We start from the raw sequence: 21,384 nt of genomic DNA on the forward strand, positions 1-21,384 counted from the left end.
TTTGACAAACCTTTATGGGAAACATGATTTGACAGCAATTTTCATCCTGGAAGAGTCCTGCGCTCGCCTCCCTTGTAATGAGTCTTGACTTAACTGGGTCAGGAATTCAAGATTCATTACTCTCCTTGCTCCTGTCCCCCAGCACGGGGGGTTTTGCAGTGCTGAGGGAGAGGAAGCTGCTGAGCACCCTGGTTGTGCCCAAATTCCCCTTTCCCTTTTCCAGGCAGCTTTTCCCAGGCATTCATTCCGGTGCCACGCGGCACAGCTCTCGCTGGCACAGTCATGTGGAGCTGTGTGGCTTGGCCAAGGCCTGGCAGTGCATGCCTAAATGTTCTGTGTCTGCTTTTCTCATCTAAATTCTGCTTTTTTTCCCTTTTCTGTCTGTAGAAATATTATGGGCTGGATACTAAGTGGGGAGACATCGAGCAATGGATGGTAGGACTTGATCAACATAGCTCAACAACTTTTGCGCGTTGCAGTTCTGAGTAGTTCATAGAGTTTGAGATCCCTCCAAGTAGGTATTTTCATCCATTGGGAGTGTGAGTTCCACTCCAAGCAATCCCACAGTCTTGCTTTTCCAACTGAAATGTGAGTTTTGATCAGCTTAAAAGTGGCAAGGACTGGGTTAGAGCCATCTCCTTTTACAGACCTGTGTCCACACTGTTGCTGGAAGATTAGGGTAGGATAAAAACCTGTTAAAGCCCCTTGGGATACAGGGAGTCTTTGTGCTCATTTTACTTTTTGTGGGTCTCATCACCACTTGAATCTTCTTAAATCTGCCTTCAGGTAAATTGTGGGCAAGTTTCACTCATGTTGTTTCATTTCCCTTAGCGCTTACTGGCCCAGGGGAATCCCTCAGAGGAATCATTGCTGCCATGTGGCAATCCTCACTTTTTTTCCATTAATACCCTGTCCTGGATGTTAGAATTTGCTAAAACCAGTGAATACCAGCTACAGACATGGCCACTAGCAACATCTGACTGTTTTAACACCCATGATAGGAGATGAAGAAGTTGCTAATGGGCTGGAAGTCACTGGCTTCAAATGTGTGTCAACCCTAAGTTTATGAAGCCATTTAGCAGTGATGCCAGTGAAAGCTGTGGCCTTGCCCTGCAAAGCTGCAAAGGCAAAACTGAACAGCCTGCTTCCAGTGTGGAAGGTAACTTCCCAAACTCCCCAAATTCCTTGGTCTTTGATAATTAATCAGTAAATACTGGTCTGCATGGACCACCCACCCACCTGCTCCAGACTCACACCAAGTCTCCTCAAATCCTTGCTGGATGAGCATAATTCCACCTTACTGGGAGTTCCCTTGCTTGGAAATCAGCTCTGTTGACTACAATATTAAAACTTTTTTTTTCCTACTGCTGTTTCCAAATTCAGTGGCAGATCAATTTGTTCAAACCAGCTTGTTGAAATGTAAAGCATCTGATGTCGTTTCCAGTGTAGCAGAGAGGAAATTTGGGGTCTCACAGGAGGGAGGAAGGGTTTTTCTGCTTCGACAGGGTGTCACCTCCTGTTGTTTGGTTTAACTTTACTGGCTCCTGTGCGTGGCTGGAGCTCAGTGTGTGTTTCTGGAAGGCTCTGTTGCTGTGTGTGTCCTCTCAACACCTCCCTCTGTTTTCTCTCTCTGCCTTGGTAGGAAGACAGTGAGCGTTATTCCCGTAGAGCCCGAAGAAATGCCTCGGTCAGTACCTGCTTTTGCTTTTTCTCTTCACACAGACATTTCAGATTAAGAAAACAGACACTGTATAAGTGTGCAAGGCACTTCCTTCTCAAAAGAAAAGGAACCAAAACAAGCTCCTGCCTCCCCTGGCAAGAGGAAACCCCAAAGCCACTTCCTGACTTCTCTGCCCTCTCCCCAGTCACTCCAGGGAGCTTTTGCAAATGTGCAAGAGTAAAGGGGGTGGAAAGTGGGGAAATAACCTGTTTGGAGTGTTTAATGTTCATGAAAGGGCCAAGAGCGTAGAGCAGGGAACACCTGAGCAAGCTCCTCCTTCACCCTGCAGTAAAGTGCTTGACTGTTTCTTGGTCAGGGTGTGATTTCATTTGCTTTCTGCTTACACTTCCAATGCAATCCTTTTGTAAAAACATTGAGTTTGTGCATCTCTCCCTTCCTCCTGTCCCATCAAAGCCATCAGTGCCTCTTACCTGTGTTCTTTTCACTGTTTATTTTTGTCTCTACGCTTTCTCTCGCTAGGCTTCGGATGAAGATGAGCGCATGTCAGTGGGTAGCCGTGGAAGCCTCAGGGTTGGTAAACTGTGCAACCTCTGTGTGCATGTGTGTGTGTGGCTGTCACTGTCCCCTGTGCCCCCACACTCCAAGGGGACTGTCCTGGACGTGTTCCATGTTGGGTTTTTTCAAGTGGATCACTGATTGTCTGCAGTGTGTGCCCCGTGCAGGGATCCTTTATGGTCACTGCTCTTCACTCCTGCAGGAGGGACTCAGCCAAGACATTGGTGTCTGCATGCACCTTGTGAGCTCCCCTGTTTCCCTCTGAAACTGGGAATTTGGGAAGGGGAAGTGCTGGTGGGGTCAGTGTTTATTAGCTCAGGAAACCAGAAGTGATTGATCAGTGGAAGTAAGTGTTGGGCGCTTTGGAATTGCAGGTGAATATTCATAAAATAACAGAATAGTCTGAGCCGGAAGAGACCCACAAGGATCATTCATCCATCTCCTGTCCCTGCACAGACCCCCCAACAATCCCTCCCTGACATCCCTGAGAGCCTTGTCCAAACATTCCAGGAGCTCTGGCAGCCTCAGGACTGTGCCCATTTGTGCCCATTCCCTGGGCAGTGCCCAGCACCCTCTGGGGGAAGAGCCTTTCCCTGATATCTAACCCCAAAATCCCTCTGACACAGCTCCAGCCATTCCCTTAGGTCCTGTCACTGGTTACTTTAAAAATGCTTTAGAAATACTTGAAAATCATCTGCAGGCCTGAGTTTTGTGGAGGGTGGGATTAGTGAAGCACTGAGCACTCATCTGTAAGAAAAGTTCAGTTTTTTCCTCAAAATGTCGAGACAGTGTTTTCCCAGATAACGCACATTTATGTAAACCTTAACTCTGTTTTTACATACTAAAAGACTCATTGAAAAAAAAAGAAAATTCTGCTGCAGAGCCTTCTCAGGGATCCCACTGTAAAACTGCACAAAAATGTGCTTAAAAATATAAAGTGCTGCCTTGTTCCCTTTTTAGTGGAATCCTTATTGCTACTCATGAAATGCTGTTTAAACCTTTTTTGCTCAAGATGACAAACTTGAGTGCTTTTCAGAGCTAGCAGATGCCTCAAAGCTCCAAAGACTCAGTGGAGAAAAGCCTCTCTGCACAGCAGAATGTGAAAAGCAGTGTTTATTTTACTTAGGGTTAAATGTTGACATATGGAAGCATTTTTTGGAGGGGAAAAAAGATCTCTAGTTCAGTTGAAATATCAATTCTGTCTCTTTGGAAGGTGATGACAACACAGATGGGTTGTGTATCCCTGCCTGTAATGTGGCACGATGCAAACACACCAGCTCTGTGTTTATAGCACATCTGCATCTGAAACATCTTCTCTCCATGGAAATCCACCACTGATTCTTTCTGAGGTGCTTTTGCAGCACAATCCTGGGGTTTGTATACATTTAAGGAGCAGAAGCCCTGCATTCTGCCTCCTCACCATCCATGGAGGAGCTTTTCTGGCCCTTTTTTGCTGAGCAGTCTCAGGCTGCAATAACCAGGGATGTGGGATGGCCCCAAATTCCTCCTACTTCTGCAAGGAATGTCCTTCTCTGACAGAAGCATCTGCCTGAAACTTTCTGCCCTGGTGCTTCTCAGTGATGTTGCACAGGCCCTGTCCACAAAAAGCAGCATTTGCTGATATTTAGGCAGGCACAGGAAAAGTTTTGACAGAGCTTCCTTGCCTTGTTTTTGTGTCACTGGGATTGTAGAAGGATGTAAATATTTGTCAGTCTGAACTGAAATTTAGCCTTCTACATCTTCCAGTTGTTCTATTCACAGTTAATTGATAGAATCACAGAATGAATTGAGTCAGAAAAGACCTTAAAACTCATCTTGTTCCACCCCTTTCCACTATCCCAGGTTGCTCCAAGCCCCATCCAACCTGGCCTGGAACACTTCCAGGGGCAGCCACAGCTTCTCTGGGCACCCTGTGCCAGGGCCTCACCACCCTCACAGAGAAGAATTTCTTCCTAATACCCAATTTTAACCTATTTTTTGTCAGTTTGAAGCCATTCTTCCCTTCCCTGTCACTCCAGGCCCTTCTGCACAGCCTCTCTGATCACTCTCCCAGTGTGGATTTACAGCAGATGCTTTTAGTAATTAGTAATTTAGCAATTTTAGACCACATCTGTGGCCAGTCTGTGAAGGTTTGGCTGTTGCTGTATCTGTCTTCAAAATAACAAAGCCAAAAGCCCCATAAATTTTGACTAACCTTAAAAATTCACCTGAGTTCTTGTGTCCAGTTTGGCTTTGGAGCTATTTTAGCCTGAAGTCAGCAGCAGAACCAGTTGCCTTGTGTCCATGAAGGGTTTATAAATGACTTGGAGGATTCTGAATGATGCTGTCTTTGTGGAGGCTCTCCTTCCATTGTTGCAGGATGCCATTTTTGGGAAATTCCTCTTCCATCTTTGGCACTCAGGCTCCTTGCACTGTGAGGGGCTGGTGGTGCCAGGGCTTCCCTTTTGCAGCTGTGCTTCTCTTGTGTGCAGGAAGTTTCCACTGAAATGAGCCAATATCAGACATTCACTTCTCCCTAGGGCTTCACCACCCCACTGATCTGTGTGGGTTTCTCTCTGGGCTTTTCTCCTGGAATATTTCTGAAGTGGATGCCTGGACTGCAGGCACCAGAGATTTGCTGAGGTCACTTTTGGGGAGCTTCTGGATGCTTCTGGCAGAGCAGGCAGCACTGCAGAACCTCCAGAGATGTTCATTAGACCAGGCCAGCAAATGGGCTGAGGCTCCAGAGCTGTCACTGTGCTGCAAACAGGGACCAGGGGTCCAGGGCTCTGTCTGTCTGTGGCTCCTCCATGGAGAGGCTTCTTCTGCAGCTTCCCTGATGATCCTGAGCCCATCAACAGCTCCTGCCACTCCTGTTTCAGGAATTCTGCAAGCTGAGTTCTGTATCATGCAGATTTTCCTCAGTAACATCAGCCTGTGTTTGTTAGGGCTCTTGAACCTCTCTTCAGTCCCTTTTCTATTTCATTTGTCCTGGTTCTCCCACTTCCCATCTGGCTGTCTCTAATCCAGCACCATCAGCATGAAATATTGTTGTGTTATCAATCACTCATGATTAATTTGTGCATCCTTATTTTATCAATCACTCCTGAGTAGTTTGTGCGTCCTTGTTTTGTATCCTCCCAACTTCAAACTTGTGCCTTTGTGCAAGAGATCCTGCACTATCAAAGTTCTTTTGTTGGAATTTCCATCTCCCTGCCTATTTTTGTGTTTGTTTGTTTTGTTTTGGGGGAGTTCCTTTGGTTGACATAACTTGCGTTTTCCTTTGTTTTCTGATTTTCCTCTCCTCTCATGCCTTTACAGTCTCATTTGGATTATGCCAGCACCTACCCAGTGGTGAGAACAGTCTGCAAGTTGCAGAGTGTGTGTGTGTGTGTGTGTGTGTTCAAAACCTAATCATGAAGAAGCAGCTAACCCAGGTTGTGATAACTGCTCTGAGATCAGGGTGATCCGGAGGCGTCCTGAGGCAGTTTGTGGTCTGTGATGTCAGGGTGCCACTTCCCTCTCCTCCTGCTCTGACACAGTTCCGATGAGAAGTGACAGATGATTAGAGAGATCTGAGCTGGGTTTGGCTCAGAGGTTGCCACAGGCAGGGCAGAATGGATTTCCCCTGAAACACTGTCTCTGTTAAAGCCTGTCCATTGTTGGACCAGCTGCATCTGGATTTATTTCAGCACAGATCTGGAAAGGAACAAAACTCTCATAAACTCCCTGTAAATAGATCTAGCAAAGGTGACAGAATGTGATGTTTTCAGGGTCCCCAGAACGAAGGAGGAATTGAGAATCTGACTCCATGTTCTCAGAAAGCGAATTTATTATTTTATGATACTATATTATATTAAAGAATGCTATACTAAAACTATACTAAAGAATAGAGAAAGGATACAGACAGAAGGCTTAACAAGATAATAATGAAAACTCGTGACTTCCCAGAGTCCTGACACAGCTGGCTGTGATTGGTCATTAAGTCAAAACAATTCACATGAAACCAATCAAACAAGCACCTGTTGGATAAACAATCTCCAAAGCAGCAAAACACAGGAGAAGCAATCAGATAATCATTGTTTTCTTTTCTGTCTGAGGCTTCTTAGCTTCCCAGGAGAAGAAACCCTGGTGAAGGGATTTTTCCAGAAAATATGACAGTGACAGACAGGACAAACACACTGCCTGCCAAAGCTGCAGCTCGTGTTACCTTCACTCTAGGGGACAAAATCACATTAATAATAATGCTTTGACAGCGAGTATTTGCTCTTGGGAACAACACTGAGATAAAGCAGCTCCTGAAAGAACAGAAAGGGGCAATGAGGACTAAAGCTCAGTTGAGAACATGTCCACAACTGGAGGTGTGCTGGAGTCTGCAGGAAGCAAACTGGGCAGTGCAGTCCTGTAGATTCTCCTGCTTTTCCCCTCTCCTTCATTCCCGTTTCCAGCCAGGGGCTCAGCGCATCCCTTTGTGCCTGACCTACATCCCAGAATAGTTGCAGCACGTTGGGGTGTTTGCATGGCTCTATTGATACAGTCAGGATGGACAGCTGTGCATTGACTGAGCCCAGCCAGCGTGGCTGATTGGGAGCACAGCTGCTAAATTTACCAGTGCATTTAAGCAATATTCCCAATAACCGAGCAATATTCCCAATAATCGAGTGTTTTATTCCATTGACTGCTCCCTGAGCCCTGCCCTGCTCCCCTGCCTGCATGGGGATATGCATGCCTGGCCCTGCATGGGGGTGCACACACACTCACTGATCTCACCCCACGTTCTTCATCCCACTGCAGGCTGGATTAGAGAGTGAGAGGACCAAAAAGAAGAGCTACTCCAAAGCAGTATGTATTTCTGTGTGTCTCACAGAGGGTTCTGCCTCCCAAGCTGCTGTGGCAGGACAAGGAGTGTGTGCAGGTGGCAGAGCTGCCAGCCCAGTGTCAAGGATACACCACAGCTATCAGCACTTGATAGGGAATAATGAGCATTTGAATAATTTCATCTCCAAAATGTGGGCCAATCCAAACTCTTATTTCAGTGCTGTGCATAAAGAGCATGTGGGAAAAGTCAAAACCTTACTGGAGCTACCTAACTTTGGCAGTAATAGGCAATATTGAGAGAATATGATAGAATCCCAAATGGTCTGGGTTAGAAAGCCCCTGAAACCCCATCTCATTCCACCCCCTGTCATGGGTGAATCTTATGGGGAGCAATTCCAGGCAGGCAAAGAGGACACTGATGCCTCAGGTTTTGGCTTTTATATTTTTTAGGTTCTGTGCTGCTTTAGTGTGTGGATTTGAGCTTCATATTAAGGAATGGTGAGCTCTCTTCACAGAGCAGGGAGACAAAACAATTCCTTCTCCAGATGGGACAATGGTCCCATGGAGGACAAATGATCCAAATCTCAAGCCCAAGAGCACAAACAATGAGGGCTAGACAGAGAAAAACAAGCAGGATGGGACTTCATAACCTGAAGTTATAATTGGACAATTAACTCCCATATGCAAATAGACCAGAACTTATAAAAGTGAGAGACCTCGTGACTGGTCATCCATTGTGACCATTTTTGGGTTCATCTTGGGTGCAGCCCTGGCTGGGCGCTTGTGCTGCCCAAGGTGGATCCATTGAGGCCTCCTAATAATTCCCTGCTTTATTCTTTAGCTCATCACAGCTGGAGGCTGGGTTGGGGTTCTTTGCCACACTGGAAACGAGCAGAGTGTTTTTCTGAGGGCTGGAAGTTGGGTGTGGGATTGAGACAACCTGAGGGAGCAGCAGGAGCCACAGCCTGAGGTAAAAAACATTGCAAGGAGAAATGGACACAATGGCAGTGGAATTGGTTTCCTTTGTCAAAAGCAAGAAGAAAATACAGAGAAAAATAGGGTCACAAAAGGGAGAAAAGTAAAATGGCATCTTTTTAGCCTCTCTAGCATGCAGTTTTATTTGTTCTAATTTTCATAAGGGTCAGATGCTTTGCATGTATACGTGGCCTAGAACAAAGGCCAGCGAGGTCTGATAAAACTGACCCTGCTCTCCTAGAGCTGCCTGGAGCATTTGCCTTCAGAAATATGCAATGGAGAGGTTTCTGGAGAGGATGGGTCAGAGGGGCAGGGGAAATGGCCTCAGCTCTGGGGCTTCAGGCTCAAATCTCAGAGACACAGGGCAAATAAAGCAGATTCCTTTAGAAGGGCCTGAACTGTCAAGTGATAAACAGTTACCCTGGCCTTGTGGAAAATCCATCATGCCAGTTCAGCTGGAGGTCCTAAGCAGGGTAATTATTTCAGGGCATAAAGGATGTTCCTGAGAATTGACTGTGAGGCTCCTGGCTGTCTCTGCATGACATGAAGTGAAACCTTGGGCCAGACCTCGTTCTTGTAAAAGGAATGTACAGTTGAAAAAGAGCTTGATTAGAGAGCAGGACAGCTGGGAAGGATCTCAGCTGCTCTGCTCCCAGCTAAGACAGCATCATCTGGGTTTTTTAAGGAGGGAAAAGCAGTTCCCCACGAGTCTGTGTTGCCTGGCTGGCTGAGTGCAGGGAGTGAAGGCAGTTTCATACAGGGTTAGAGTGAAAATACTGATGATAAACAGGAGACAGCTTGTCAAAATGGAATAACAGTAAAAACAAATGGGGAATACCACATCTGGGAAAAATGAAGGTACCATTACAGAGTAATAGGATGGTTCAGATAGTGATCTGAGGTTACATTTTGTCAACATAGCACAGCTGAAAAAGGCAAACAAGTCCTCAGTGTAGCAATAAAAGGGGTGGTGGAGGTAATTGGTCTGCACAGAGCGCTGCCTTCAGCTGCTGGAGATCCATTTTAACCATTCTTAAGCATTGGAGAAATTCAAGGAGCTTGGAAAAAACCAAACAAACAACAACCTGGTGAAAGCTGGAAAGAAGCCAAGCTGTGTGAGAAGGCTGCAGCAGAATTTCAAATCAGTTCTTGAATAAAAGAAACTTGGATGTTTGCCTTCCATTTGGGGTGATAGTATTGCATTTCAATAGAGATTCTAAGCTTTTCCCAGAAGTTGCTTTCCCAGCTTGGTTCTGAACTGGTTTCTAAGTTAATTTGTTTAATTTTTCATGCAAGTGGCTGTATAGTAGATGATTAATATTTCTCTTGGAAATTGATTCAGATTGGTTCTAGTGGATTTTCATTTTGGAACTCATTAAAGCATGGACTTCAAAACTCAATTTTGATAGAAATTCTAATTAAATTTCCACCAAGCCCCCACCCCAAATACACAGAGTGCTTCCTTGTTTTCAGTGTTAAACCAGGGCTGGTTGTGAGGTGATACCTGAACAGTGAATTGCTGGGGAAACCCGAGCTTTTAATGCTGTCCATTGAGGAGACTTTTAGGTTCTCTTCTTCACCACCCCATTCCCAGACTCAAAACTGAGTCACTGATTGTTTCCTTTTATTCCCAACACTGCTGCCACAGGGATTTGCAGCACCTCACCTTGTTTATGGAGCAGTCCTTGTGGGCTTGTTTGTTTTCCCTGCTGACCCCAGGGAGGACAGCTGAGCCCACCCAAATCTCCTGCCAGCCCTCAGAACCCTGGGGTGAGGCAGATGGCCACTGTCTGGGTTTCATTCTGATGCTCAAAATCAAAAAGAAGAGAATTTATACGGCGCTGCATGTTTGCTAAGCTGGATTTCTCAAATGGAATTAATTCCTCTACTACAATTTGCAGCTTTTTAGGTGCTTGGCTGCCTGAGGTATAAAGAGCTATAGTGATTTATGCCCTTTATTGTAGTATCTGATCTCCTTTCTGTCCCCATTTTGTGTCCTATTCCGTTCACAGAGTGTTTAAATATAGAATAATGTTTAAATATAGTAATAATAGGGGAGGCAAAAAAAAAAGAAAGAAGGGGGGATCAAAAAGGGCAAGCAGGAGTATCCTTGACATTTTTGGCTGTTCTAGAGGCAGTGACACAAATGTTCGTGTCCTCATGTTTGAAATCATGACCTAATCCTGCACTGCTCCTGTTGTATCTTTGAAAAGTTCTGTCTCTGCCTTTGCCTTTCATAAGTGATGACATTTGCTTAAAAACTCCCTTCGGGGTCTACGTCAATTTTTCTTCTCTCCTTTTTTGTCTTTCTGTCTTTCCTTTTTTGTTTTTCCTTTCCTTCCACAACAGACCAATGGTTATGAGGAAGACGTGTATGGATCATCCCAGAGTAGAAAATCTAGCAGGGTTAGTAGATGATTTCTGTTGCTATAAAATTCTATCATTCCATTTGATGGGATTAAAGCTAATTAGCAAATTCTTTTTGGCAGTGAAGCAGGTTTTACCTGTCTTGCACGTTGTGGGTTTGGAGTTTGTCAGGCACTGGAGGTGCAGCAAGAAATAAAAAATCAAAATCTGGGAAATAAAAAATCAAAAATCAAGCCCTGAGTGGGGAGTCTCAGAAATTGGTACAGAAAGATCTTGGGAGCCAGAACTGCTTTAACTTGTGAACAAAACTGGTTAGAAATTACATTGTGGCAGCACTGGCAGGGAGGGTTTCCACATGCTGGAAACAGAGTGAGTGCTTTTCCACCTCTGCAAAGGTGTTCATGCTGTGCTCTAGCACTGAATCTCCTAATTTAGACCATGCCTTGAGATTTGCGTAGTTAAAATGGACTTTGAATTTGAATTTACATAGTTAAAATGGATTTTCAATTTTCCCCAAATGCACATTGTTTATTTGAAGTTTGCTTAACTAAATGCCTTTGGTTTTTTGGGTTTTTATTTCTTTTTTCCCTTTATAAACCATATCCTAGGGTTTCTGGAAACGCCTACAGAGCTGAAGAGCCAGTGCAAGTGTTCCCACTTAACTACTTAACATTGCTGGACTTTTATTTCCAGTCCAGAAAAGCTTAATAATTAACTCAGTTGTGAGGATGGAGGTCACAATGTTCCAGCAGAAGTGTTGTGTGTCAATTACAGCAACTTCTGGCCCTGCTTTGTTAAATATTGGGGATTGTGCAGATGATTTAAAGGGGTTGTCCAGGCACAGCCTGGGGGCAGAGGGGGAACTGTTTGGGGTTTTTTATTCCCCCTTTATTTTAACAAAGCCACACAAAAAGCTCAGAGCCTGTTGATCTTTATGCTATCAAGGCTTCTAAAGAAATTTAGTGCTGTGCAGCCTAAAGCTCAGTGTTTAGGCCAAAAATAAACTCTTTTAAGCCTCCATTTATCGAAGTGTGTGAGCAATAACACGCTGAACATGAGAGGGAGTTCAGGGGGTGACTTTGTAGGCACAAAGTTAAGCAGGAGCCTGGATAAACAGTGAAATCTGATATTTCATGTCCATCTAAAATTGTTGCTGCCATATAATTTAGCTGGCATTATGTGGATAAGAGACAATGAAATGCTGTTGCTTGAGCTGCTGAAAAAACAGCCTGTCCTGTTGCTGGCCCATTTGAGGAGTTGAAGGAGCTTTATTCTGTAGCACTGGTGATAAATGATGTTCTTACTCTTTACTGACATTCTCCAGTGCTCCAAGGGCTGCAGGGAGAGCAAAATATCCGCAAGAAAGTCGTCCAGGGGAGAAGAGGTTGTTTGGTTGCCATTTAAATAATTTAAAATCATGCTGGAATTGGTGTTTGCAGCGTGGGGGTTTAGTCTGAGTAGGGCTTAATTACAGCAACATCGTTAGTTCCTTGTAGTTCTGTTGCTGTTTGGATTAATCATTAATTAGGAGGGGGAGGAAGGTTTGGGGGTAACTCAGAGTAGCTGAAACTTCAAATTGATGCCAGTCTGGTTGGCATTCACTTTTTAGGAATATTGTCTCCAAAATGCCCAAGCTGAATCACAAAGTGACAAGGAAAAATGAAAAATAGGAAAATTCTTCAGGGCAGCAGGGAAATGATGAATGAATCTGCTGGCAATGGCTGTTTCCAAAATGGGTGTCCAGTTTTAAGTCACAGAATGGGCTGATCTCCATGTGCACACTGCACTTTCAGTGTCACAGGTTGATCCCTTAAATATGATTAATGCCATGTGCCAAACGGCCCACGTGCAGATTGCAAACTCTAAGCAGGAATGAAAATAATTTCTTAAAGTTCACTTCAGGTTTCCCTTCAGACAAAGTCTCCTTGTACAGGCATTGTTTGAGGGGTTTTGGTTGTTTCTTGGGTTAGGTTTTTTTTGAGGTTGGACAGTGATTTGCCCTCAGCCTGTACCTGTGGGTATTGTGACATATCTAAATTTCAGAAGAAATCAAACAAATTCCTTTATTTTGCCACAGATCTCCTTCCTTTGTGAGGAAATTACCACCTCCATGGACCACAGTGGTGAGAGAAGGATGAGTTAGGGTTTGTGAGGAGCTGACTGCTGAAAGCAGAGAGCCTTGGCTGTCTGAGAAATGTTTGGAGAGGAAAGGTGTCAGGGAATGGGTGTGAAAGGAGAGCTCTGGAGAGCAGCAAAGGGGGTGAAAGTGTGAGATCTTTCAGAGCAACCATTCCTCATTAACATCTCCTGAGTGGACCAGAAGTGCAGGGATGACTGGATGCAAGGAAGACAGCAAGGAGAGAAGGTGTTTAATTTAAAGAAGGTGCTTAAAATCTCCCTTCTTAGAGAACAGTTTTCTCCCCACTTAGTCTTGCCATGTCTGACAGTGGCTGCTCACACTCCTGCTGGGCACAGGCAGCAGCTTTGGTCCCTGGCTTTGCTCTCCATCTCCCAGCATCTCAGGGTGTAGCTTGCAGGACATAAACTCCCCAGGATCCCAGGAGGAATCTGGCCAGCTCTCTGACCAGTGCATTTTTCCAGTGCTTCAGTGGTCCCACAGTTTTCACACATCTTCACAGCTTTAATGCAGTTCTCCCTTCTTTTTGCATCTGTGACCACTGTGGCTGCTTTGCAGTTTGTATTCACTTAGTTTACTTTTTGCTTCCCATTTAAAGGAATAAAGAATGAAGCTGAGTTCTCAAGGAGTTTTCTTTTTTTCTTTTTTGTTTTTTTTTTGCTTTGTTTGTTAATGCAGGCTTCCTACTACTCTGACCTGGGTCTCCCCAACAGCAGCTATGCTTCCACATCTCAACTTTCTTCCCAAAATGGAAATTGGGTCTGTTGCCCTCTGGCTTCACCTGGCCTGGACTTTGTTTGGATAATACAACCTCTTGTGCTTAGGAATCAATTGGACCAATTGTCAAGAGTCTCTGTAGCTCTTTTTAGTGAAACTTTAAAAAAAGCCTCGAACAAACCAGACTTTTTAAGATTTGGAATGAGTAATGGAAAACTGTTTTAAAATGAGCACAGTCAGTTTTTCCTTTGCTGCTCCTCCCTTTCCTTGTTGGTCTGGAAAGATAAGGGAAATCTTAATTACCTGAAGTTCTCTGTTTGAGGCAGCTCCTCTGCATAGCGTGTCAGCCTGGTGAGTTTGAGACAATCCAGTCTGCACCACTCAAAATAACAGGGAAGCAGCTCCCAGAGTGCTGGGAGAGCATCAGTGGAGTGTGAAACCTGTGAGGTTGCATTGTCCCCTGTGTGTGACAGAGCTGGTGCCAGCAGAGCTCCAGCAGTGCCCCAGGGTTGTGGATGGGGCACTGGCAGCAGGACCTGGGTTTGGGGTCACTGCTGGAGCCTCCTGCACCCAGCTCTGCCACAGACACAGAGTGCTCTGGGTTTGTGTGAGTCCTGCATTTTGGGGGGGAATGTTACTAACACTTGTTTCAGGCTGCTCTGATTGAAACACTTGTAATTTTTCCTGAATTGGTTGTGTTTTCTCTGTGTTTGTGAATAGTGAAACACACAGGAGATGATCTTACAACTAACAGTGTGTGCTTTGAAGCACTTCTGTGTAGCTCTTTTTCGTGAGGACAAACCCCATTTCTGGCTCCTCTACACAAACGTGTGGGAGACAATAACAGCTTAACAACCTAAAATTAAATTTTACTGTTTTGCTTTTGCATACTGTCTGTGTCCTCCCTTCCTGTAGGAAATGCACGTGCCTGCTTGGTATTCTTAGTCTTTGGGAGCAGAGATCTAATGCTTTCATGGGGCACATGACTAATACTCTCTGTACTGGGCTTCCTTCTGCTGTCATGTAGTGATCCTAATCTCTCACCAAGAGGGTTCATTCTGCTGTTGGCACCTTTGTTTTTTTTCCTGTTTAATTTTCTGTGCCAAACCAAAAAGTGTTGTGCTTGTCTCCCCCAGCCCTCCCTGCTGTACAGCGATGCCCTGCCAGCCAGGAGTTACAGGGTTTGTTGTGCTGATGCTCTGAGCACCAACACCAGAGCCTCCCACCCCCAGCCATGCACACCTTGTCCCTTGCTCTGTCTGTAATTCCCCCTTGGGTGCATTTATTTGTCTCACCCCTGGTGTCCCATCCATCTGAATGCCACGTGTGTGATGCTGGTTGTGCACACCTGAGTTTGCTGAGCCTTCCTTTAATTCATGTTGGGATTGTGCTCATGGGGTTGTGATGCTGCCAGGGAATTGTCTTCCTCGGTGTCTTTCCAGCAGCAGGACAGAGCGGCAAAGAGGCAACATCAATTCTTGCTGGTTGCTTAACAACTAACAAAAATCTGTTCACAAATATAATTTTTTAGACAAATTCCTGCCTTCTTGTTTAAAATGAGCTTTTCAGATTTTTTTCTCAAAGCTTAAAGTTTCCTGAGCCATATATCTCTGTGCTAAACCAGAGTCTGTCTTGAAACATTCATTTTCCTCCTATTTTATTCATTTACTAAACTGGCCGGTAAGTGGAGCTTATTAGGAGGTAAGTGAAGCTCATCACTGCCAGCACCAGCAGTGAAGGTGAAACCGATGGGATCAGAGTAAGAATTGATGTAGCCATTTCACGGGTAGGCAGTCAAAGCATTAAATTAAAATGGAATTGTGAGGAGGGTTGGTGTCCCACCTGGGGGTGTGTCAGATGCTGCACGCTCGCTCGCCTCGGCTCTTCCCCTGCATGCTGCTCGTGTTGCACCCGGGAGATGGCCCCGTGCTTGCCCCCAGGAGGTGTCCCTGTCCCTGCCCACGCTGCTGGCTGCCTGCTCTTGTTCTGGGTGGGTCTGTGAGTGTGCGGAGAGGCTGAGTGCCGTGCCGTGCCGTGCTGACTCTGTGTTTCATTGTAGGCGTCCGTGTACGACGAGAGCATTTACAGCGGGAGCCGGCGCTATAGTGCCCCCAGTTCCCGTGCTGTAAGAGCTTTTCTGCTTTTCCCCGCTCTGTCCCTGTCCTCTGCCGGCCTGGGGAACCTCCCGCCTGGGCTGTGTGACAGCCAGGACCTGCTGCTGTAGGCAGCAGGAGTGGGAGCACCGTTCCAACCAGCTTCCATGGAGCAGTGATCAATGGGAGCTCGTCCTTCTGTGGGACAGGGAATCCACTCCTGCCTCACACAGATAAAGCACCTTGGGAAGGCCATGCATTTAATCCTTCCCCCCCCTAAGTCTTAATTCTTCTTGTCAAGTACAATTTTGAAAAATAATCAGCCAAAAATTGAAAAATCCGTTCCACATAAGCAGTGTGAAGTGGGAATATATGGGTGGCTTGGTTTTGTTTCTTGGATTTCCCACCAGCTTCCATGGAGCAGTGATGAATGGGAACTCATCCCTCTGTTGGACTGGGAATCCGCTTCTGCCTCACACAGATAAAACACCTTGGAAAGGCCATACCTGAAATCCATAAGGCCATACATGAAATCCTTTCCCCCCCCTAAGTCTTAATTCTTCTTGTCAAGTACAATTTTGAAAAATAATCAGCCAAAAATGTAAAAATCAGTTCCACACAAGCAGTGTGAAGTGAATGATTTTTGGGAATATATGGGTGGCTTGGTTTTGTTTCTTGGATTTCCCACGAGAATCCATGGAGGAGTGATCAATGGGAACTCATCCCTCTGTGGGACAGGGAATTCAGGTCTGCCTCACACTCAGTTTGCAGATAAAACACCTTGGAAAGGCCGTACATGAAATCCTTTCCCTCCCTGAGACTTAATTCTTCTTGTCAAAACTGAGAAAAATACAAGTTTGAAAAATAATCAGCCAAAAATTTAAAAATCAGTTCCACACAAGCAGTGTGAAGTAAATGATTTTTGGGAATATATGGGTGGCTTGGTTTTGTTTCTTGGATTTCCCATGAGTTTCCAATGGGAACTCATCCCTCTGTGGGACAGGGAATTCAGGTCTGCCTCCTTTCCCTCCATGAGACTTAATTCTTCTTGTCAAATACAATTTTGAAAAACAATCAGCCAAAAATTTAAAAATCAGTTCCACATAAGCAGTGTGAAGTGAATGATTTTTGGGAATATATGGCTTGCTTGGTTTTGCTTCTTGGATTTATAGTCAAGTATGTTTTACAGTCATATGTGTGACAGTGCTTCCAAAATGTGTGTTGATGAGAGTGGAGGGCTCTGTCATGGATGGGGAGCAACAATATAAGGAATGACCATATAAATTGTATATTTTCAAAAAAGGAACTCCAGAAGTTGGTTTACAGATTAAAAGTCACCAAATGCCTTCATATCTCCTCTGTGGGTGTTTGGGGCAGGCAGTCCATCTGCTGCTGTTGTGTCCACCTGGAAAACAAAAAAGAAAAAAAGCCAATCTCTTTAGATTTTTCAGTCTTCCTCTGTGAGCCCTCTGCTTATTCTGCCTCTCATAGTAGAACCCAACCAACCAAGAGAACCCCAGCAAACAAACAACCACCTTCTAAGGCCATAAGAGTGAAAAACCTTGAGGCAGAGCAGTGATGTTAACTTTAAACATCACATTTTTATTAGCTTGGAGGAGGAAACACTTTGAAGAATGCTTTCTAAGCACTTGTTGGTCCTTCAAGGGCTGTGCCATCCTCTTGCCTGCCTGCTGATTCACAGCTGTGAGAAATCATTTACAGCAAACTTTTCAGCCCAAAACCTCTTTGCAAGTCTTTCAGGGGCTGTCAGTGGCATGAGGACTGAAACCCTGGTGCTTTCCCCTCCCTCCATCCTCATCCCCATCCCATCCTGAGCCAGAGGTGTTTATTTGTGTGTAACCCAGCCTTTCCAGTTCCTGGAGTAATGAGAGACTTGGAGCAGGAGGGGTTTGCCCCAGAGGCAGTGACCTTGTCACAGCACCTGTGGTTGCCTTAATGCCTCTGAACCTGAGAGGGAGTGTCACCTCTGCTGGCTGTTCCCAAAAATGTTTTTGGAAGGGCAGGTGGATGCAGGGGGTGAGGCTGAAAGTGGCCTTGCTTGGTCACAGCCACTTCCACAGTCAGCCCTGCAATGCACAGGGAGCAGCTGTGGGATAAATAGGGCCTGGAAACATTAATATGGGGCTCATCAGTACTTAGAGCTTTTTCCCTGTCACACATTTCAAATTTATTCTAAACCCTTCTTTTGTTAGGCATAAAACACTGCAGTGACCAAACAAAACCTGTGTTTTTACTTCAGTGCTTTTTGCCTTTGATTTAGGAATTATTGTGTGACTGGCAGTAGTTGGAAGCAGTGTGCAGCAGAGTTTTATAACCTCTGAAATGAAGATCAGGTGCACAAAGCCAGTGTTAGACACAGAATCCCAGAATGGTTGGGGTTGGAAGGGACATCAAAGGCCACCTGGGCAGGGTCACCTTCCCCTCTGCAGGGTGCTCCAAGCCCTGCCCAGCACTGACCATTCCAGGGATCCAGGGGCAGCCCCAGCTGCTCTGGACACCGTGCCAGGCCCTCCCTCAGGGTGCATCCAAGGGCACTGCCCTGCCCATGGGCTCATTGAGGGCTGTGCACCCTGCACAGGAGGTTTTATGGGCTGACCCTGTGCTTCTGCTCTGGCTGGGGTTGTTTCCAGCTTACCCTCTCACCATTCATTAGTGCTGCAAGCTTAATTTGTGGGTGATGCTGTGCTGCTGTGACTAATGGTGATGGAGCAGCCCTGCAGTGGCCTGGCTGCTCCTGTAGTGACTTAATAGAAAAAGCCCTGAAAAAACCCACAGCATCTCCAAAGCATAATAATTCTTCAGATTTCTGTGTGTTATTTCTGAGTCCTAATCACCTCTGAAATAAACTCATTGTTTCCAGGGTAAATTCTAGTTCTGTTTCCCTGATGCTTTAAACTTTTATTTCCCTGATCCGTGTCCACTGCATTAAAACCTCTGGAAATAAAAGAGCATGGACACATTCTTTGTCCTTGTCAGCAACCAGCCAGCCCTGCCCTGCATCTCTGCTCAGATGTTTCCTTTCAAAAAAAGCTACAAGACTTTCTTTGGCAGGAGATGAGGACTGCAGGTGCTGGAAAACCAGGAGAGAGACTCAGTCTCTGAGCTGGGCTCAGTTTTTACTTTAATCCCCACATAGGTGGATGTTTCTTCCTTTGGCCTGCAGAGCATGAATTCATTTTATATGTGCACAATGTTGGGAACATGGGAAAATGATTTACCAGAGCTCTTGGAAAGTAGTAGGATGGAGGTTTTTGTAGAGAAACTGAATTGTTTACTTGTCACTGGTACCTGAAGAGATATAAATAAATGATTAGTATTCTAAGAATTGAGTCAAATCTCTACTTGAACTGCCAGTGGAATTACTGCTTGCCTTGATTTTCAAATTAACAATTCTCTGTTTTTCACTGCTGTTCCTTTGTCCAGCTGCATGTCACCATCTCTTGAACTGATTTCAGATGTGATGCTCCACATCCTCTCCTGCTTCCCTTGCCAGTTCTAATGGCTCTCTCTTTTCTCTGCCTGCTGTTCCTGGATTTTCTGCTGCAGCCCTCTGAGTACAGCTGCTACCTTGGGTCGGGATCCCGGGCATCCTCCAGAGCCAGCTCTGCTCGGGCCAGTCCAGTGGTGAGCTCCTCTCTTTCTCTTTGCCCTTTGTTTCATTCCTCTCTCCTTCAAGGTCCTTTTTTTGTGCAGAGAGGTCACTGTCTCTGAGTAATCCTCAAGGGATGTATTATTTGCTTAAAAGTGCTGTCACACTTCTCCTGTAATCTGCCTAAATGTTTGGAACCTCAGAGTGAAAAATTCTCTAGTAGTAGCAATGGCAGCAGCTATAAAATTCTAGAAGGATTTCTACAGAAATTTCAGCTATAAAATTCTATCTGCAACCGGGTAGTCCATAAAACAGCAGGAAGATGGTTTTTTTTAGTGATTCAGGTACACCTACCTCAGGCATTTCCCTTAATGGCACTGTTAAATAGTAACCACTAGTCACTCATCTGAGCATGAATCCTCTAAATATCAGGGCTTGTATCCCTGGATTTATAAATGCAGTGATGAAGAAAATTACTTAAAGGTGTTTCTGTGAGTTTCTTAGGGTGTTAATTGGACTTTCTGGGCAGTACTTAAGACAAAGAAACCAAAGGAGGAATTACAGAACTGAAGTGATTCCTATGCAGATGCATGTTAAGACAAAGAAACCAGAGGAGAAATTGCAAAACTGAAGTGATTTCTATGCAGATGCATGTTTGGACTCTCATGCACTTTGGACTCTGATGACAATGCTGTGTTTGCTTTAAATGGAGAAAAAAGCCCAGCAAGGTTATTGTGGAAAAGACTGGGATGTTGATGGGAGTGCTGTGTCTCCTTCTGGGGAGCAGGAAACCCTAAATCTCCTGCAGCATTCAAGCAGTTCAGTTTCTGTCCAGTGAGCAGAATTTTGGTGCAGAGCTGCAGGGCTCTCCAGATGTTGGATTTGATCATTTTGTGGGACTGCAAAGTGCCAGGCACTGCAGTCTTTAGCAGGGTGAAGTTCTAGAGGGATAAAGAGCACCCAGCACAAGCTGTGGCTGAGCAATGCTCAAGTCTAATGATGCCTCAGGTTTTAGCTTTTATATTTTTCACGTTCTGTGCTGCTTTAGTGGGTGGGTCTGAGCTTCATATTAGGGGTTGGTGAGCTCTCTTCACAGAGCAGGGAGACAAAACAATTCCTTGTCCTGCTGGGGACCAAGGATAAATGATCCAAACCTCAGGCCCAAGAGCACAAACAACATGGACTGAAGAGAGAAAAAACAAGCAGGATGGGACTTCATAATCTAAAGCTGTAATTGGACAATTAGCTCCACTATGCAAATGGAGCAGAACTTATAAAACTATGAGACTCTGTGACCAGTTATTCATTTTGTGACCATTTGGGTTCACCGTGGGTGCAGCCCTGGCTGGGCTCTTGTGCTGCCCAAGGTGGATCCATTGAGGCCTTTTAATAAATCCCTGCTTTATTCTTTAGCTCTGCCCAGCCTCTGCTCCAGGTCAGCCTTCATAGGGCATCACTAAAGGCTTGTCCACCTCCTGCTTTTAGGGGGTTTCTGTTCCTCTCTGTGGCTGTTTCCAGCTCTGGGTATTTCTGAATTATTTCCAAGCATGGGGACTGCTGCTGAGTGCTCTAGGATGTCTGGTAGAGGAAACATGCAGCTTACAGTAAACCAAAATATAACAACATTCATTTGCCACAGAGAATGAGTTTTGGAGTCTGACATTTGAGAAGTGATACAACAGAGCTGTGTGCTCTGAAGTCTTGGTGTTCTAAGGGTACATTCAGTTTTTAAAATTGTTAAAAAACAGAGGGATTTTCATTGGATACTGTATGGCAGCTGGTGAGCTATAAATAAATCAGTGTTTTAATTAGTCCCTGAACCTGAGTCCCTGAGCTATGAGTCCTTGCAGAATATAACTTACATTAGTAATACATCTTAAATGGCTTTGCAAACTGAATTTCAATTACCCCCAAAGCAAAAACTAACCAGAATAAACAGGGATTCCGTGACAGCTCTGTCAGGGCAATAAGAACTGGGTACCCACACAGTGCACTTGGTGTTTTCTGTGTGCCAGCTGAGTCACTCCTGCAAGCTCCTCGCAGGAATCACAGGATGCAGGGGAGGGTTTGGGCTTTAAATCCCCTGCTTACACTTTGGCCCCGTGGTATGCAAGTGGCTGGAGATGCTGTGCCGAGTCAGCACCAAGCTGAATCTGCTCAGCAGGGAGACAGCAGGCACTCCTTAAATCACCTTTCTTTGGTTTAATTAGTGGTTTATTGCCTGCTGTGAAGAGCTTCCCTTATCTCTGTCACCTTGAAGAAGAGCAGAGTTAATGCCATAGTGAGTCCAGCTGATCCTAAAAGTTCTCATTGCTACACAGGGTCAATCCAGCAGCACTTTGTGATTATAATATTTTTTCCTGCATTAAACAGACATTGCTTTTCCTGTAACTCAGGGGGAGGGATCACTTTTACTGACAAGATTCAAAGTGTTCTTGTGGAGTTTTCAGTC

General features: G+C 45.1%; 1 protein-coding gene across 4 annotated transcripts in view; it reads left to right on the plus strand.

Moving 5' to 3' along the window:
- LRRFIP1 (LRR binding FLII interacting protein 1) overlaps positions 1-21,384 on the plus strand; it is a 108,544-nt gene that overhangs the window by 56,096 nt on the left and 31,064 nt on the right. For 2 of the 4 annotated variants that reach the window (XM_058810020.1, XM_058810018.1), the window contains exons 4-12: positions 388-435; positions 1,643-1,687; positions 2,201-2,251; positions 5,537-5,569; positions 7,010-7,057; positions 10,358-10,414; positions 13,191-13,271; positions 15,289-15,354; positions 18,890-18,967. The exons of the other annotated variants lie outside the window; for them this stretch is intronic. In XM_058810020.1, the coding sequence (XP_058666003.1) occupies positions 388-435; positions 1,643-1,687; positions 2,201-2,251; positions 5,537-5,569; positions 7,010-7,057; positions 10,358-10,414; positions 13,191-13,271; positions 15,289-15,354; positions 18,890-18,967 (507 nt within the window). The remainder of the gene's footprint in view (positions 1-387; positions 436-1,642; positions 1,688-2,200; positions 2,252-5,536; positions 5,570-7,009; positions 7,058-10,357; positions 10,415-13,190; positions 13,272-15,288; positions 15,355-18,889; positions 18,968-21,384) is intronic. 4 annotated transcript variants of the gene reach the window in all.

Source organism: Ammospiza caudacuta, chromosome 8 (assembly GCF_027887145.1).
Source record: "Ammospiza caudacuta isolate bAmmCau1 chromosome 8, bAmmCau1.pri, whole genome shotgun sequence".
Lineage (NCBI taxonomy): Eukaryota > Metazoa > Chordata > Aves > Passeriformes > Passerellidae > Ammospiza > Ammospiza caudacuta.